The sequence below is a fragment of the Hyla sarda genome, chromosome 1 (genome assembly GCF_029499605.1).
Source record: "Hyla sarda isolate aHylSar1 chromosome 1, aHylSar1.hap1, whole genome shotgun sequence".
In the NCBI taxonomy this organism is placed as follows: domain Eukaryota; kingdom Metazoa; phylum Chordata; class Amphibia; order Anura; family Hylidae; genus Hyla; species Hyla sarda.
Genome location: NC_079189.1, coordinates 525,498,159 through 525,517,950, shown reverse-complemented (window position 1 = coordinate 525,517,950; position 19,792 = coordinate 525,498,159). Strand labels below are relative to the sequence as shown.

The 19,792-nt window shown below is 43.1% G+C and overlaps 1 protein-coding gene across 5 annotated transcripts in view; it reads left to right on the top strand.

The window, feature by feature from the left end:
- LOC130290868 (V-type proton ATPase subunit S1-like protein) overlaps window positions 1-19,792 on the top strand; it is a 107,716-nt gene that overhangs the window by 81,797 nt on the left and 6,127 nt on the right. For 4 of the 5 annotated variants that reach the window (XM_056539048.1, XM_056539038.1, XM_056539056.1 and 1 more), the window contains 2 exons: window positions 8,267-8,508; window positions 19,655-19,705. In XM_056539048.1, coding sequence (XP_056395023.1) covers window positions 8,267-8,508; window positions 19,655-19,705 — 293 coding nt within the window. Of the gene's footprint in view, window positions 1-2,892; window positions 2,995-8,266; window positions 8,509-19,654; window positions 19,706-19,792 lie in introns of all 5 variants that reach the window. The other variant, XM_056539064.1, reaches the window with a different exon arrangement.

The window sequence follows — 19,792 nt, the reverse complement described above, 5'->3', positions numbered from 1 at the left end:
CGCGCGCCCTAGAGAGCGGAGCCGCGCGCGCCAGCACATGACAGCAGGGGACCGGGACGGGTAAGTGACCTGGGATGCGATTCGCGAGCGGGCGCGTCCCGCTGTGCGAATCGCATCCCCAACGGCCAAGACAGTGCAGCGCTCCCGGTCAGCGGGACTGACCGGGGCGCTGCAGGGAGAAAGACGCCGTGAGCGCTCCGGGGAGGAGCGGGGACCCGGAGCGCTAGGCGTAACAGTGAGCACTAAAAGCCATAGTCATCTGCTTTTGGTGCCTAATACAGATTGTACGTGTAGTGGAGCGTATTGTCCTCTCATAAGTTTAACTTGTATGTACACCTAGGTGGTGCATGATTTTTTTTCCTGAAAAACTCATTTGGTACAGTTACTCTAAAAGGCCCGCCAAACCTACACACCTGCTTCTGTAGCCTGATACAGTTGTAAGCATAGTGGAGCATATTGTCCTCCTCTCATAAGTGTAACCTATACATACACCTAGGTGGTGTACGATTTTGTTCCTGTTAAAGTGAAAAGGGCCTAGTTGCTCTGAAAGGCCAGCCAAACCTACACACCTGCTTTTGTGGCCTAATACAGTTTTAAGCTTAGTGGAGTGTATTGTCCTCCTCACATAAGTGTAACCTGTACGTACACCTACGTGGTGTACGATTTTTGTTCCTGTTGAAGTCAAAAGGGCCTAGTTACTCTGAAAGGCCAGCCAACCCTATGTGATCAATTTGACAGAAGTCCAATTAGTCCAGGACTGTAAATCGTTATTGTCAAAAGAACTTAACTATGGCTTGAGAGAGAACTGTAATGAAGTGCAGTTGGATATTGATTTACATTGAGCGATGAGGGACATAAATCTGTACAAATTTTTCCTTAATAAACCCATTAATGAGCAGCAGCAGAAGGAGGGTTGCAGCTGGGATTGACCCTCTAGGGTTTATGATATTTCCTGAATTCTCAGAGCGGGAGAGGGAATGTGTTGATATGCTGGCATGGGCATTTGAGGAGGATTGTAGCCCCACGGGAGAAGAGAATGAATTAGGAGTCGCAAGATTCGAAAAGGGTAACAAGTCCGAATTCTCTCCTCCCGTGATGAAAGGCAGTCATATTAATTTATTTCATAAAGCTGTCAAAAGACATGTGACAGCAGTACTATACCCACAGTGAGTGCCCAATTTATCAAATAATGAGATCAAAGCATTGAAATGGTTAAAAAACTGAAAGGATCTAGTGATCATTAGATCAGATAAGGGGGTAGTGTGGTTGTTCTGACTAAACGGTATTATGATGAAGAGGCTGAAAGGCAGTTGTCAGATAAGGCCACGTATACCCCCTTTATAACTTATCCAACCCCGAGAATTCTTGACAGGTTGAAAAACTTTTTGAAAGACGAAGTTATTAAATATATATTTCTCAGAAAAATGCAGAAAAGCTAATACCAAAAAACCCTAAGCCAGCAAAGGGGTATCTCTTGCCGAAAGTGCATAAAGCCCTGAATCGGCCCCGGACGTCCTATTGTCTCAGTGACTGAGCATCTTTCCCATTATGTTGATTGACTTATGCGCCCATTGCTTAATAGTATTCCGTTGTATCTTAAGGATACAGGTCACTTATTACAAACCATAAGAGAAATCCAGTTACATGAAGGGTGGAGCCTATGTTCAGTAGATGTAGTCAGCTTGTACACCCGCATCCCTCATGATGCGGGTGCACAGGCTGTGCAGGAATTTCTTCAATATTCAGGTAAATCCTCGGGTTTCATTACTTTTGTTTGTGAGGCACTTCATTTTATCCTCTCCAACAGTACATTTCAATACTCTAGTCATTTGTATAAGCAGGCCACTGGCACCCGATGGGGACGCCAGTGTCCTGCACATATGGCAATTTGTTTTTAGCCATTTTTGAGTCTAATCATGTTTAAACATATAAGAATCCATATGTTCAGTGTATAAAATTTTATGCAAGATTCGTGGATGATATACTAATTATATGGTCTGGTAATGAGTTGCAGTTCACAGAGTTTGTGAGCTACCTTAATGAGAGCAATAACGTTAACATGAATTTCACGAGTAAGTATGGAGGGAAATCTATTTAATTTTTTTGATGTAAGATTGTGTATCAAAGCTGGAGAAATAGTTAGTGAAGGCTACCGCAAGGCTGTAGCCAGAAATACATTGCTACATTTCGATAGCTCACATCCGTATTCTGTAAAGAAGGGGATACCCTACGGACAGTTCACAAGGTTGAAAAGAATTAATCAGAGTGAGAGATCATATAAAGAACAAGCAGATCAGTTAGAGATAAGACTGAGGGAGAGACATTACCTGGAAAAACTAATAAAAGCAGGTAGAAGGAGAGCTGAGACAACAGATAGGAACATTACAAACAAAACAGGAAGAAAAACAGATTAAGAATAATATGAACAAAAATAAAGCTGAAAGATGGTTTACTTTCACATTTGACAATTCATCTATGAATTGAATTATAGAGCAGGCAGTTAGGAGGAATTGGTATATTTTGGAAAGCGCTGAAGAACTGAGCGTAATAGAAAAAAGAAAACCATTAACAGCATATCAGAAGAATAAAACTATAGGAGACACCTTAAAGAATAGTATGAAAACTAGTACACAAAAGAAAGTAACATGCTTATCTCAAATGTCTCCGAAAGGCAATGTACAGTGTAAATCTTGTAACTTCTGTAAATACAACCTAGGTAAAAATGGCATCAGAATGGGAGCAGTAGTTCACACAGTGAGAGAGCTCATTACCTGTCGATCCAAGTACATAGTATATTGTGGGTATTACTACCTTGTGGGTATTACTACGTGGGCAAAACAACGAGGCAGCTTAGAATTCGTATCAGAGAGCATTTTTATTTATTCCGGACAGGTAAAGGAGCGCCTCATCTTTTGTCCCACGTGATTGATGCCCATGAAGGAAATCCTGAGGTTTCAAAGTTTGCTGGAATAGAGCAGGTACATGTTAAACCAGGTGAGCCAAGAAATAAGACGTTGCTGCAGAGGGAAGCGTGTTGGATATTGAAAACAGAGGCAGCAGGCCTTTTAGGGCTAAACGATCGAGTGGATATGAGTTGTTTTAACTGACGCTGATACCTGAACCGTTATGTCATGATGTCACGTGAGGTGTTTAGGAAAATGAAAGGTGGTTTACTAATTAGCACCTGTATAAGTGTGTCTATGTTCCATAATGAACCAGAGGCCTGTTGAAGCTTGTCAGCGAGCGAAACAGTGCTGTCGCCTTGTGGTACCCCCCCTTGTCCATCATCCTGTATCTTGTAATATGTGAGTATTGCAAATAAAGAAGAAATAGAACAGAAGATTGAGTGCCGACATGCATTTTTTCTTGGATGCTTAAGTAACCAGTACGTATACCTACGTGGTGTACGATTTTGTTCCTGTTGAAGTCAAAAGGGCCAAGTTAATCTGAAAGACCAGCCAAACCTACACACCTGGTTTTGTAGCCTAATACAGTTGTAAGCTTAGTGGAGCATATTGTCCTTCTCTCATAAGTGTAATCTGTACGTACACCTAGTAGGTGGTGTACGATTTTGTTCCTGTTAAAGTCATAAGGGCCTAGTTACTCTGAAAGGCCAGCCAACCATACACACCTGCTTATGTAGTCTAATACAGTTGTAAGCTTAGTGGAGTGTATTGTCCTCCTCTAATAAGTGTAACCTGTATGTACACCTAGGTGGTGTACGATTTTGTTCCTGTTAAAGTCATAAGGGCTAGTTACTCTGAAAGGCCAACCAAACCTACACACCTGCTTTAATAGCCTTATACAGTTGTAAGTGTAGTGGAGCGTATTGTCCTCTCATAAGTGTAACATATACGCACTCAGCTGGTGTATAAGTATGTCAGGCAGAGAAGTGCCAGGATTTGCACAGAAGAGTGACAAAGGCCTAAATTCATCAGGCACAGGCAGAGGTCGCAGCAGACTAGGGGCACATGGCAGCAGGAGTCGTAGCGAGAGGCCTGAGCTCCCGGTATCAGCTAGCAGTCGTATCTCGACCAGCAACCCATCTGCCATCATTGATTGGTTAACTCACTCATCCACTTCATCCCAAGTGACATCTGACACCCCCAGTAAACAGTCTGTGGGTTCCTCAGACACAACCCTCAGTTGGCATAGCCCGGGAGCAGTCCCTGTCCTTCCATTGCCTCTGTCCTATGCTGTTCCGTCCCCAACAGAAGTATTGTATGCTGTGGGTTCAGCTCCACTATTTAGTGAGGACGATCTACTAGAGGACAGTCAGTAGCTACTGCCTAGCCAAGAATTGGAGGAGACATTTGCCGCCTCCTCCTCTAGGCGGGCAAGTAGTAATGAGGAGGAGAGTGGCGTGGGAGGTGGAGTTGCGAGCATTCAAGCTCCTGAACCAGACACCGTTGAGGAACCTGAGGAGGACATCAGTGATGTGCAGACACAACTCGATGATGATGAAGTCGATCGCACTTGGGAGCCGGGTGCAGAAGGGGCTTCATCATGATCAAGAGAAGAGGGTGGCAGGTTGCCTGTGAGGCAGCAGGTGAGCCAGCAAGGTTGTAGCATTGTTGGGAGTTAGCATGGTGGCTGCAGTGGGAAGTCTGAAGCCAAACGTGACTGGGGTAGACCACCTGCTTCGCGTCAGCCCACCTGCCCAGGAGGTAGTGGAACAGGGGTTCCTGGAGTCGGCGGCAGTAACAGTCAGTCAGTGCCACAGTTGGGGGGAAAATCATCTACTTGGCGGTGTGGCAGTTTTTCATCAAACATCCGGAGGATGTTAACATGGCCACATGCAAGATGTGTCGGCAGAAGGTAAGCTTGGCCAGGGTCCCAATGTTGGCACCATGGTCCAGCGTCAACATATGCAGTATCACCATAAAGCGGCCTGGGAGAACCATGGGTCCGATGCGGTGCTCCAGCCTGCTGCATCACCTAGTAGCACGCCGTTCCCTGTTTCAGCCAGCCAAGGCTCCACCACCTTAGCTGAAGGGAGCTGTTTGTCATACACATCTTCTGTTGATCCATATGCTCCTGCCCCTCCTACTTCTTGTCAGTCATTCCGGCAGCAATCCATCAGCGAAGCGATGTCCAAGAGACAACAGTATGCGCCCACTCATCCAACGGCTCACAAGCTGAATGTGCTTCTGTCCAAGTTGCTGGTGCTGCAGTCCCTCCCTTTTCAAGTGGTGGACTCTGCACCTTTCAGAGAACTGATGGCTTGTGCCAAGCCGAGGTGGAGAGTCCCAAGCCATCATTTCTTTGCGAAAAAGGCAGTACCAGCCCTGCACAAATATGTGGAACAGAAGGTGGACCAGTCCTTGAGCCTGTCGGTGTGTACCAAAGTGCACGGCAGCGTTGACGTGTGGAGCTGTAACTACGGTCAAGGACAATACATGTCCTTTAAGGCCCACTGGGTAAATGTGGTACCTGCACAGCCACACCAGCAACTTGGGCAGGTCATGCCGCTTCCGCCTCCACGCTCTCAGGCTGTTGGTCCTGTTACAGTGTCTGACTCTGCCTCCTCATCCGCTGGACTTCTCTGCAGCCAAACTGGATTTGTGGCCGCAACTAGCAGAGTTTGCCCTGTAAAAGCTGTCCTGCCTGGCCAGTAATGTGCCATTAGAGCGGGTGTTTAGTGCGGCGGGTGGCCATAGTTACCCCAAGGAGAACTCGCCTGTCCACCAAAAATGTGGAGAGACTGACCTTTGTCAATATGAATCAGCTTGGATCAGCCAGGATTTCCACCCACCAATGCCTGATGCATCAGAGTAGATTAACCATGGTGCCACACCAACACTTCACAAAAATGGATACTGCAAAAAATATTTAAGGTTCTGCTCCTCAGTTACAGACATTCCTCGCCATCAAACCACAAGTATGTATTGAGGATATGCATTAGCTAAAACTTAACTTTTCTTAGGATAAAATGTATGGACCCAAATTATTTTTTTTAATCAACAAAAAGGAAAGGTGTGCAAAAAACACCTTGTGCCACCTACACCACCAAGTATTGATGTGATGCAAAGACCTCTAAAAAGTGGAAGGGAACAACGTATGGCCCATTGTAACAGGTGGGGGTAAAAACTTCCCCTGTAAGGCCCTACTCTTGCTCTATGAATTCCCTTCTTGCAAGTTTTACCCGCCCCCACAGGAACCCCTCCCTATTTACCCCCTACAAACACTGCCATTTCCCAGGGTTTTTTAGGTGAAAATAGAGAGAGTTTCCTGTGTGAAGCCGCCCTTTTTAGGGTGAGTAATACTTGCCAAGAAGGGAATAAATAGGGCGAGAGACTATTAGTTCCCTTCTTGGCAAGTGTTACTCAACCTAAAAAGGGTCGCCCCACACAGGAACCTCTCCCTTTTTCCACCTAAAAACCCTTAGAAATGGCAGCCGGGTCACTTTCAGGACTCCTAAACATCAAGAAAGTGACAGCTCACCCTGATCAGGCTTCACACCTGAACAGACCCGCTGGTCCCGCCTCCAGCTTCAATGCAGAGCAATATACAAGAAGAACATCCAGCATCCTGTTTGAAGTCAAAAGCAGGGTATTTCTTTATTGGAAAACTTGCATATACACGATAAAAACTCTTACATGTTTCACACTTTTGCGCTTAGTCATAAAGTACACTGAGCGCGAAAGCGTGACATGTGTCAGAGTTTTTATCGTGTATATGCAAGTTTTCCAATAAAGAAATACCCTGCTTTTGACTTCAACCTGGATGCTGGATGTTCTTCTTGTATATTACTTTCAGGACTGATGCTGCTGATGCCACCTCCAGGCTGTGTCATTCTGCCACTATATGGTCTCCTTATGCTGCCGCCACCCTTAGGCTGTGTCATTCTGCCACCATATGTTCTCCTCATGCTGATGCCACCTCCAGGCTGTGTCATTCTGCCACCATATGTTCTCCTCATGCTGCCGCCACCTCCAGGCTGTCATTCTGCCAATATATGGTCTCCTCATGCGGCTGCCACCTCCAGGCTGTCTCATTCTGCCACCAAATGTTCTCCTTATGCTGATGCCACCTCCAGGCTGTGTCATTCTGGCACCATATGTTCTCCTCATGCTGATGCCACCTCCAGGCTGTGTCATTCTGCCACCTCCAGGCTGTGTCATTCTGCCACTATATGGTCTCCTTATGCTGCTGCCACCTCCAGGCTGTGTAATTCCGCCACCATATGTTCTCCTCATGCTGATGCCACCTCCAGGCGGTGTCATTCTGCCACTTTATGGTCTCCTCATGCTCCTGCCACCTCCAGGCTGTGTCATTCTGCCACAATATGTTCTCCTCATGCTGATGCCACCTCCAGGTGTGTCATTCAACCACTATATGGTCTCCTCATGCTGATGCCACCTCCAGGCTCTGTCATTATGCCTACATAAGCTGCCGCCACTTCCAGTCTGTGGCTCCATATGATCTCATGCTGCTGGTGGAACATTAAACGTATTAATCTCTTTAAACGCTTCAATTGACAGCTCAAAAATCTCTTTAATCTCTTCAATTGTGATGCCATATGGTCTCACGACCCTGCTGCCACATCCAGGTGCTCTGTGGCAGTGATTCTAACAGCGATGCCTGTAATCTGCATGTCATACTGAATAACATAATATTATTTCACTGACCCAGCAAACTCCCTATGCGTGTTATGGCAAGGCAAAGTGTTCTACACCCCTACTTAGGCTCTCTGTAGCCCGGAAATAGCCGTTTTTAATAGAGATTCGCCGTAAATGAATTCAAATTTAACCAAATTTTTTCGGAAAATTAGGCGAATCGGCCAAATCGAATTTTTCAAAAATTCGCTCATCTCTAAAACACAAGACAAAGCAATCACATTTAAACTTACATGACCTCAGCCTGTAGACTTAGGACTAGGAGAGTTTTGGTACCTCCTTTCTTTGGCTTTCTGGTCTTGCTTGGAGTTGTAGTTTTGTAACAACTGGAGGGAAACACTGCTTTAGAAGGTAGGTCCATGATATCACTAGCACAGATGAACGCTACACACTGACCCTTGTGGACCTCAAGCTTATTGCACAATAATTACTGATCCTACACACTGCTCCTTGTGGACCTCTAGGGTATTGCACAATAATTACTAATCATCATTATGCTTCATTTATGACAAAAATCATTAGTGAATAACCAATACAGCAACTGTCACATTAAATAATCATTTAAAAAACTTTTTATTGTATTATTGATGTGCTCTAAATATCCATGTATTTTTGTGGTTATAAATACAATGTGTTCTTTTATGCAGGATCTATATTACAACATTGTAAGAAAAGAGACAATGAGCAGAGAAGTGACACACGAAAGTAATTTACCCCCTCAAAGTAACATGAATGTAACCAAAAATGGCAGCACTTGTATTCTGTTTGGAGCCAAGAGAATAATAATCAGATTTAAGAATCAAACTCAGCTTGACCTGACCAATACAAATATCAGTCTGCATGACAACATGGATGTAGAGGAATCAAACTGCAATGAAGAAAATTCCACGTAAGCAAGTATGGATTATTCTTCCATAAATTGTGTATATGAATTGGAGCACTATATTCCTAATGTACCATGTGCTTCACCTCCAAGGGTATAAGCTCCTCTCTTTTGTTCTATCTGTTTCCGTAGATGTCTTGTAATGTTATAGAAGCCATCAATATAGACCAAATAATATTCAATATTCTTATACAATGTATTATAAATATTATTGCTTTTTTATTATTGGATCATAAATAATATTATTGCTTGTATATTGATAAATAAAAAAAATGAAAAGACAGTGGGTATGCTCAATCTGATGATTTACTACATCAGAATTTGGACATGCAAAATTTATAGAAAATTGAAAGAAAAATTTACTGGTTCTCAAGGACTTGAGGGTTAATGTAATGTAACAGTTTTGGAGGGAGAACAGAGGAATAATGTGAAAAAGTGGGAGAGTATAGCCTAAAACACCCAAAAATATACAATAACAGAGACTAAGGGTTAATGATAACTAGTTTATTGTTAGTAAGTTGATAATAAAATATGTTAAACAAATAGCCAAAGTGGATGCCGGCGGTCCACTCTGGTAGGTATACACAATGTATGTTCAATTAAAGCAGCTAATCAATTTAAATTTATTGAGCAGCCAAACTAGTCCACAAACGGAAACAGTAGTTCACAAATTGCAAAAATAGATTCCGTGCAATAAAGATGAAATAACTCAGATTACCCTTGCAGTAATTGTGGGGACCAGAGAAGCGCTGGAGTACCGCGTCCTCTGCCCACTGATGCAGCGCTGAGGGTATGAACGCTCGTGCTTAAAGGGGTACTCCGCTGCTATGTTTGAAACAAACTGTTCCGAACACTGGAGCCGGGGCTGGGTGCTCACGACATCATAACCCCGCCCCCTCATGATGTCACACCCCACCCCCTCAATGCAAGTATATGGGAGGGTGACGGCTCTTATAGGGCTCTAAATATAAGTGATCAGCAAAACCCATGATGGATCTCTGCATGCGTACACTTCTGCTGGTTATGTGGTGAAAACAGGACTGGATGGTAAAACAGAACTGGGGAGAAGAAAGAAAGTTGGCTTGGAGTGAATGAATGGAGAATAGGGGTTGTATAGGTGATAAGTGATATAGTTTGAATAAAATCATTAAAAAAGGTAAAACCTGATTGCTATAAAAAATCTATAAATATGTAAAATGAGTAGTATGATAATATGTGTTATGTTAAAAAGCCAAATAATTCTAAATCTGCATTAAGCCCAAAAGGTGCTAAAGTGTTAAATTCATATATCATTTTACTTTCTTCTCCCGACATTTTAGGAATGTGTTCTCCTCCTCTCCAGCTTTTTGTTACTGTTTTTAGGGCTACAAATGATATACCGGATGGATCGCAATCACGTACCTCTGTGAAATGCATGGATAAAGAGTGTTTTTCGAAACCTATTTTATATTGTGCATATGTTAGCTCACTCTTTTTTTAGGCTTCTTTTTGTTCTACCAATGTATTACTTTTGCCATGGGCATGTTATCATGTATATTACGGAAGTACTGGTACATGTGAGGAACTCTGTGATGTTATGTTGGTGAGTGTTACTATTGGACAGAATAGTGCTGATCTTCTTTGGGAATTTTGTCACCTTACTGTGTTACATTTCCCACATTTGTAAAATCCTTTCTAAGATACCCATGTTTTTTGTTCACCTTCCTTTACCAGCATTGGTTGTTTCGAGGTTGGTGCCAATTTTAATCCCAGGTTCGGTGCCTTGGTGTACACAATTCTTGCTTTATTGATAAGGATTGGAGCTAGTGCTTTGTTCTGTTGCAGTAACGGCCAGTCTTTTATGTTGATTGTTGAAAGGTAGGACAGCAATTATCCCACTACTTGGCACCAGTTTGGTCCTCTGGCATAGGTACATTGACAACATTTTTGTGAAATGGAGAGGCATAGAAGAATCACTGAACACATTTTTAACCACTTTAACCCCTTAACCTGTTGGAGATGGAGGGCGTATGGATACGCCCTCGCGTCCCGGTACTTAAGGACGGAGGGCGTACCTGTACGCCCTCCTCATTTCCAATCACTGCTGCTTGCCGGTCGGTGATTGGACCGAGATGACTGCTGATATCTATCAGCAGGCATCCCGTGGCAATGCCTAGAGGAGTCCTGAGAACCTCCATGTCGGCAATCGCCGCAAATCGCCGGTCAATTCAGACCAGCGATTTGCAGCAATCCAGGCCAATCGGGTCACTGGTGACCTGATCGCCTGGAAAATAAGAATGATCGGAGCTGTCAGAGACAGCTCCGACCATCCTAAAGGATAGGAGCAAGGTGGCAGTGTTGTCACCTTCTCCTATCCCCTGCCATTGGTCGGTCAGTACGATCACCAATGGCAGTTGGGGTAGTTGGAGGGTTTAGAGTTCATTTCCCCCGCTCTGCCCAAGGGCAGGGAGGGGAGCATGGCCGGCTTACCCGGACCGGTGGTGGCATCCTAGAGCAGCGGCGGCATCGGTGGCAGCAGGAGGAGTGCGGCCGGAAAGTGCGGCAGCAGGAGGAGTACGGCCGGAAAGATCGCCGGTAGGTGATCTTCACTGTGGCCTTCTAAAAGTTGAAAAACTACAACTCCCAGCATGCCCAGACAGCCTTTGGCTGTCTGGCCATGCTGGGAGTCGTAGTTTTGCAACATCTTGAGGGCCCCAGTTTGGAGACCACTGTGTAGTGGTCTCTAAACTGTGGTCCTCAAGATGTTGCAAAACTACAACTTTCAGCATGCACTGACTGTCTGGGCATGCTTGGAGTTGTAGTTTTGCAAAATCGGAAGTGGCACAGTTTGGTGACCGCTATACAGTGGTCTCCAAACTGTAGCTTTCCAGATGTTGCAAAACTACAATTCCCAGCATGCCCAGACAGTCAGGGATGCTGGGCATGTAGTTCTGCAATATCTGGCCCTTCATATGTTGCAGAACTACAACTCCCAGCATGCCTGGACAGTCTGGGCATTCTTGGAGTTGTAGTTTTGCAACATCTGAAGGGCCAGATATTGCAGAACTACACACCCAGCATCCCTGACTGTCTGGGCATGCTGGAAAGTAACAAAGTAACAAAAAGCTGGAGAGGAGGAGAACTTATTCCTAAAATGTCAAGAGAAGAAAGTAAAATGATATATGAATTTAACACTTTAGCACCTTTTGGGCTTAATGCAAATTTAGAATTATTTGGCTTTTTAACGTAACGCATATTATCATACTACTCGGTTTACATATTTATATCTATTTTTTGTATTTTTGATAGCAATCAGGTTTTACTTTTTTTTAATGATTTTATTCAAACTACATGACCTATTGTTACGTTATGTGCTCTGGCCGCACATGCTGGCCGTGAGCGCATGGTCCCGCTACCTGCTTCTTCCGACGGGGCTGGGACTTGCATTGCGGGACGCGCCTGCATGCGAGCTCCAGTCCATCACTCACCGGTTGTTTCTCCTGCCCCCGCCTCTGCCTCTCTGCTCCGGCGCGTGTGTCCCTTAGGGCGCGCACATGCCGTAGCTTTAAGATTTAAAGGGCCAGTGCGCTTCTTAGTGTGATTCACCTGTGGCTCATTGATAAATTCCTCCACCCTCCTCACTTCCCTTCCAGATCTTTGGTGCCTGGAGCTTGAGAGAAATCATTCCTATTATTGCCTTGCTGTTTATCTGATCCTTTGCTCCGTGTCCTGACCTTGCTCCTTGCCACCTGCCTACTGACCATTTGCTATGTTCCTGACTACACTACTGTGCCGCCTGCCCTGACCCTCTGCTATCCTGACTACGAGCTGCCTTATCCCTACTGTGCCTCGCATCTCCTCAGCTGCCTGTGTGGTCAAGCCATGCCAGGGGTAGCGACCTGGGTGCCGCCTGCAGCAGCAAGTCCATCCCGCTTTGTGGCGGGCTCTGGTGAAAACCAACGGCACCTTAGACTCTGCTCCCTGGTACGGATCGAGTCATGTGCCACACAGGTCCAGATCTTCCCTCTGTTTTTATACATCATTTGCAGCAATTGGCCCGACAGGCACAGCAACTTTCTCAACTTTCAGCTATGATGCAACCGCTTTTGGCCTTACAACAGCAGCAGGTACCACAATCTGGCCCACTTCCACCACCAGCTCCTGCAGTGCCTTCTGGCACCCTGCTATGTCTTCCTTTACCTTCCAAGTATGATGGGGATTCCAAGTCATGCAGAGGCTTTCTTGCACAGTGCTCCATGCACTTGGAGCTCATGTCTGAACTGTTTCCGACAGAACCTGCGAAGGTGGCCTTTGTCATTTGTCTACTGTCCGGAAAAGCCCTGGCCTGGGCTATACCCTTTTGGGACCGTGGTGATCTGGTAAACTCCAATTTGTCAGCCTTCTTGGCAGAATCTTGCAGTGTCTTTGAGGAACTCGCACATGCCTCTTCTGCTGAGACGGCATTGCTGAACCTCTGTCAAGGGAATTTTCTGTTGGTGACTACGCGGTTCAATTCCGCACTCTTGCCTCTGAACTTACATGGAATGATGAGGCCTTGTGTGCCACATTCAAAAAAGGACTGTCAAGCAGGATTGAAGATGCCCTTGCAGCACGTGATCCTCCATCTTCTTTGACTGAACTTATCCACTTGGCCTCATGCATTGATGTGCATTTTGCTGAGAGACAGGAGGAACTGCGCTTAGAGAGGGAACCTGTCCCTGTGTTTCAACGTCCACCTCTTCAGGTTCCTGCGCCTCTTGCCAAAGAGGCTATGCAAGTTGATCGTTCTCGTCTTACGCAAAAGGAGAGGTCATGATGACGTAGTCAGAATTTGTGCTTGTGCTAGTCCAGAGGATTTCCTCAAGGACTGTACAGCTTGCCCAAAGCATCCGGGAAAGTCTTCGCTTCAGCCAAGTTTTCCTTCAGTGCTACAGCATTTTTGGATTCTGGATCAGCAGGTGACTTTATTGATGCTTCTTTGGTCCACAAGTCTACTTTGGTCTACTCAGCTTGCCAAGCCCTTGTTCATCTCCTCTGTTAATGGACAAAATCTGGACTGTATGGTTCACTTCCGTACAGAATCTCTTGTCATGCAAGTGGGAGTATTGCACAAAGAAAAGATTCAATTCTATGTTCTTCCACACTGTACTTCAGAGATTCTTCTTGGCCTTCCTTGGCTGCAACGCCATTCTCCGCAACTGGATTGGAGAACTGGAGAGATTATTTGTTGGGGACAATCATGTCAAAATCTTTGCCTCCAATTAGTTCAGTCTAAAATTGTTTCTCGTCCTCCTCCTTTACCTGGCCTGCCACCACCTTAACAAGATTTATCTGATGTTTTCTGCAAGAAACAGGCTGAGTCTCTGCCTCCACATCATCCCTATGACTGTTCTATAGATCTACTGCCTGGTACCACTTCTCCTTGTGGAAGGATATACCCTCTATCTGTTCCTGAGACCAAAGCCATGGCTTATATATCCAGGTATATCCAGGAGAATCTCCAAAAGTCATTTATCCTTAAGTCCTCTTCTCCTGCTGGAACTGGTTTCTTCTTTGTAGGGAAGAAGGATGGCTCACTCCGTCCATGTTTTGACTACAGGGTCTGAGCCGTTAATCACGGTCAAGAGCCGTTACCCTCTACCTCTTATGTCAGAACTTTTTGACCATCTAAATGGTGCCAAGGTCTTCTCCAAGTTGGACTTAAGCGGCGCGTATAACCTAATTCGTAGCCGCAAGGGAGATGAATGGAAAACGGCCTTCAATACTCATGATGGACATTTTGAGTATCTAGTACTGCCTTTTAGTCTCTGCAATGCTCCAGACGTTTTTCAATAGTTTGTATATCATATCTTCCCCTGTGTTGTCGTATACCTAGATGATATCCTGATCTTCTCTTCCCACTTAGAAGAGCATCGTACTCATTTTCATCTGGTACTTCAGTGACTACGGAAGAATCATCTCTACGCCAAAGTGGAGAAATGCTTGTTCGAGAAATCTAGTCTTACATTTCTTGGCTACATTGTCTCTCATCAGGGCCTGCAGATGGATCCAGATAAATTGTTTGCAGTATTGGATTGGCCTCGTCTTTCAGGCCTATGTGCTATTCAACGCTTTCTGGGATTCACAAACTATTATCGTCAATTGATCCCACATTTTTTATCCTTGGTTGCTCCTATTGTTGCTCTCACTAAGAAAGCATCAAATCCTAAGTCTTGGCCTCAAGAGGCTGAAGAGGCCTTCTCCCGTTGAAAGTCTGCATTTGCCTCTACTCCCGTGCTTACAAGACATGATCCAGAGAGGCCCTTTGCTTTGGAGGTTGATGCCTCATCTATTGGAGCTGGTGCCGAGGGCTAGACTGTCACTTGTGGGTTCTTCTCCAAAACCTTCTCTCCTGCTGAGAGGAATTACTCCATTGGAGATCATGAACTCCTCCCTATCAAGCTATCTTTGGAGGAATGGCGACATTTATTGGAAGGTTCTTCTCATCCGGTCAGCATCTACTCCGACCATAAGACTCTTCTATACCTTCAGTCTGCTCAGTATTTAAACCCCTGCCAGGCAAGGTGGTCACTGTTCTTTTCTAGGTTTAACTTCTTCATTCACTTCCGTCCAGCCGACAAGAACATCAGGGCTGATGCTCTCTCCAGGTCCTTTATTGCCAAAGTGGCCGACATCCACTTTGGCTATTTGTTTAACATATTCTATTATCAACTTATCAACAATAGACTAGTTATCATTAACCCCTAGTCTCTGCTATTGTATATTTTTGGGTGTTTTAGGCTATGCTCTCCCACTTTTTCACATTTTTCCTTTGTTCTCCCCCCACATCTGTTACATTACATGTGTACATGAACCCAAAAGTCCTTGAGAACTAATACATTTTTCTTTCTATTTTGATACATGTATATCATTAAAGGGGTACTCAACTGAAAAACATTTTTATTTTAAATCAACTGGTGCCAGAAAGTTAAACAGATTAGTAAATTACTTCTATTAAAAACTCCCAATCATTTCAGTACTTATCAGCTGCTATATACTAGTGAGGAAGTTCTTTTCTATTTGAATTTCCTTTCTGTCTGACAACATGCTCTCTGCTGACACCTCTGTCCATTTTAGGAATTGTCCAGAGTAGGAGCAAATCCCCATAGCAAACCTCTTTTGCTGTCAGTTCCTGACACGGACAGAGGTGTCAGCAGAGAGCATGTTGTCAGACAGAAAGGAAATTCAAAAAGAAAAGAACTTCCTCTGTAGTATACATCATCTAAAAAGTACTGGAAGGATTGGGATTTTTTTAATAGAAGTAATTTACAAATATGTTTAACTTTCTGGCACCAGTTCATTTAAAAGAAAATGTTTTCGAGTGGAGTATCCCTTTAAAGGAGAACTCCAGAGTAAAAACAATACATTTTAACTTTCCTTCCACTGCTTCCCCACTGATAATGCTGTCCCATCCTTCGACCCCGGTCTTCTTCTCAGCTTTTGGTGCCTGACATGTCACTAATCGCTGGCTGAAGCTATGTCCATCCTGATAGACTGTGATAGGCTGAGTAACAGTGTGAGGTAAAGGGCCTGGGCCTGACCTTCTTCTTGGTGCTCAGGTCCGTTACATGACACTGCTTTCAGCCTATCACCGGATAAGGTGGGACATCGGTGTGGCTGGTGATTAGCTGAGCTGCAGTGTGATGTGTCAGGCATCAAAAGCTAAGAAGAAGAACGGAGCCTGAGAACAGAACGGTGATAGCTGCGGCACCACCAGAGCAGTGGAAGGTAAGTTAAAGCTTATTATTTTTCTGGCAAAGTGGATAAAAAAAAAAAAACAGCAAAAAGCTGCGCAAATATTTCTCATGTTCTGTTGGTGTGCTACATCATCTAGATTGTTGCAGTTTTTTTTTCTCCCTATTTCGAGCCACCAAAAATTGTGGCAGACCGATGAAAAGCGGACTATTGCGCTCCAGTCAGGCTTAAACAATCCCTTTACAGAAAAACTATAATACAAGAAACCTCACAGAAATTTTCCTAACCTACACAATAATGTTAATTTTTTTTTAATTTGTAAAGAAAAAACAGCATTTTTGTGTACGATAGAACAATAGATCTGTAGGGTTTTGAGAAAAACCTTAGGACATGCCCATTTTTTAGGTAAAAAATTTGATTTGTGCGGTTGTTTGAGTTCTTTCTTGCAAAGTTTTGCAACTTTCTAAAATTTTATCATTAAAGGGGTACTCCGGTGAAAACCTTTTTTCTTTTAAATCAACTGGTGCCAGAAAGTTAAACAGATTGGTAAATTACTTCTATTACGAGCTCAGTGCTCTTTGCTGACGTCATTATGACAATAATAATAATAAGTCTTTATTTATTGTTGTCCTTAGTGGGATTTGGACCCAAGGCCTCAGCACTGCAAGGCAGCAGTGCTAACCACTGAGCCACCATGCTGCCCTTAGCATACATCTGCTATGCACGGTTGCTAAAATGGACAGAGATGTCAGCAGAGAGCACTGTGCTCGTGATGTCATCAGTGTTCCAAAAAGAAAGGAATTTCCTCTGTAGCATTCAGCAGCTAATAAGTACTGGAAGGATTAACTTTCTGGCACCAGTTGATTTAAAAGAAAAAAGGTTTTCACAGGAGTACCCCTTTAAAGCCGAGATGGAAACACTAAATGTGGACCAATGTTATAGTGAAGATAAAATCAATCAGGTTGGAGTTCGGGATGTTATATTCTTGGACTATTTTCATAAACAGTTTTTGGGACGTAAAAGAGTACAAAAATGGCCTCTCAAGGAAGCTTGTGTCTGTTACACCTACAGTTATCTGCTGCAGACAGTCAGTGGCCTTATCTGATGATCTTTACTCTTTAGTAGTAGTCTGCGTTCCTGTTCTCTCACTTCATTTATATGTACTCACGTAACTGATATGTACATTAAAAGTTCTTTGAAGTGAGGTATTAATGTTCTTTATATAATAGCAGTCATTTTTGAATGATTTTGTTTTTCTCCTAAAGGGGGAATTTAAAGGGGTACTCTGGTGGAAAACTTTTTTATTTTTATTTTTATTTTTTTTAAATAGTAAATACAATGCCCCACTATAACTGTGTTTTCTGATTCTGCCATTTAATTATAACACCATTTTTCATGTTTTACTTAACCCACTAAATTTGAGTTAGTAAGTAATTATGTAAATAATGTGCCCAGGCTGTGTTTAAAATGAAAAAAACCCTTACCCTTCACTGAGATGCAGAAGGCATATCAAATGACTGCTCAGCCAATCACTAGCTGAGGAGGGACACCCCTGCGGGCATTGATTGGCAGAATGGCGATGTGACGTGCTGTCTGCTTCTCTGGGAAGTGAACTGCTATGGAGACCAGGCACCTTTACCAAAGGCTACAGTGGAAAAAAGAGATCAAGGTAAGTAGAGGCTTTTTTTTTTTTTTTTTAAATAACATGGGCACTATTATATAAAAATACTTCATAACCCCATTATCATTAACTTTTATGCCCTTGTGGGCATTTTATGACCTCTTGAACAAAATAAATAAAAAAAAGTATATATACAAAGTTAGCAGAAAAGAAACTATGAAAAATTAAGGAAAATAATTCTTGACATACACCAACAGCCCAAACTATACCTATACTCTTGATCACCTGAAACTATAAGGCTCTGTTTAGTGTAAATGCATATCAGAGGTTCTGTTCAGAGGCCCCATAATAGATTCTGACAACATCTGACAACATCCTCAGCAAAACCACATGAACAGAGCCAAGGTATGTATATATATATATATATATATATATATATATATATATAACCTAAAATAAAATGTCAACCTATTTTAAATATTCAATTTGAATTCTGAGTAAATATATAGTTTCTCGTTTTCTTGTTCAGTGGACACAAAGAGCCTCTTTCTCTACCTTTTTCTCCCTCTCTCACCTAAAATGTTTATGTATTATGGATTGCCAAGAAATTTCACTGGAAATCACATAAAGCATATTATTTGTTGTGGTATAACTTCAGGAAATGAAACAAGTGCCTATAAAGATTTCTGCTGATCACTGTGGGTCCCAGCTGTAGGATACATAGTGATTACATTATAGCATATACATGTCATGACTGAATGGGGGGACAGGGAGAGTGAGCCATAAGCTGTCCCAAGTAACACTCTCCCTGCCTACTTGCCCAGACACCCTAAGCGGTGAATCGACAACTTGGAGCTGGTTCCTGCCTGCGCTACAGTGCAGTGGCGTAAAAACAAATAATATAGTCGGTCACAGGCCAGAAACGGGAAAACTACCAGACAACCAGATATACCAAACAGGATACAAATACTAAAAGGGAAGAATATAGTGTATTAAAAAACAGTTCATAAACCAGATATCAGATAAATGGCAGACATGATAAAATGAACAGCACTAGGTATGCAACAAGAATACAGCAGAATCTAAGAGACACTGGGAATGGACAGAAGAATTGAAAGCTAAAACACTAAACTGATCAGGTAACATAGGACACTGTTCACACTGGACACAGATAAACAAACTGGACACCCAACTCCACAAAAGGAGTATCCATTATAATAATGCCGAATAGACTACTGGCCAGCGGGCACACACTGTCATCAGGATGCTGACCCAGTAGGAAAAATAAATATAATACATGAAACTCTAGACCAGAACGAGATGAGTCTAAATAGACTCCAGGATACCAAACAGGAATTATTACATACAAAGCACAGGTCAAACTAGACTAGACTCAGACAGTGTGAACACAGACTAAGCAGAAAGGACATACAATCCTAAAAACTGACAGATTTAACACTGACTAAAATCTACAATAAACAAGACTATTTAACCATGACTAAAACTCAGATAAAATATCACAAGATAAATACAAAGTGCATGCTCAAGCAGACTTGGAAGTATATTGCACAAACAGGCATCGTAGTAGCATTATTGCACAAAATAACCAGCAGCTAGAATGCAGGAGAACTCTGGTTAAATAGACACACCCGAGATCTCATTGGTTCTGAGCATTAAACATTCCCAATCCAGGCACAATAGCAAACTGCTCAGAACAAACTAGTGTGTGAATACATACCTAAACAGAAAAATACAAAAACAAATAAACAGACATTACAATACATTCATCATTTTACTAACTTTTTTTGCTCTTTGTAGACTTACTCTAAAGTTTATCAAGGTTGGACTTTTAAAGGGACTTGCATTAAGGTAGGCCATGATTCTATGGTAATATGTAAAGTAATCTGTAAATAAATGTATGTTAATAATTATGCTAACTATACACGGATAAGATAT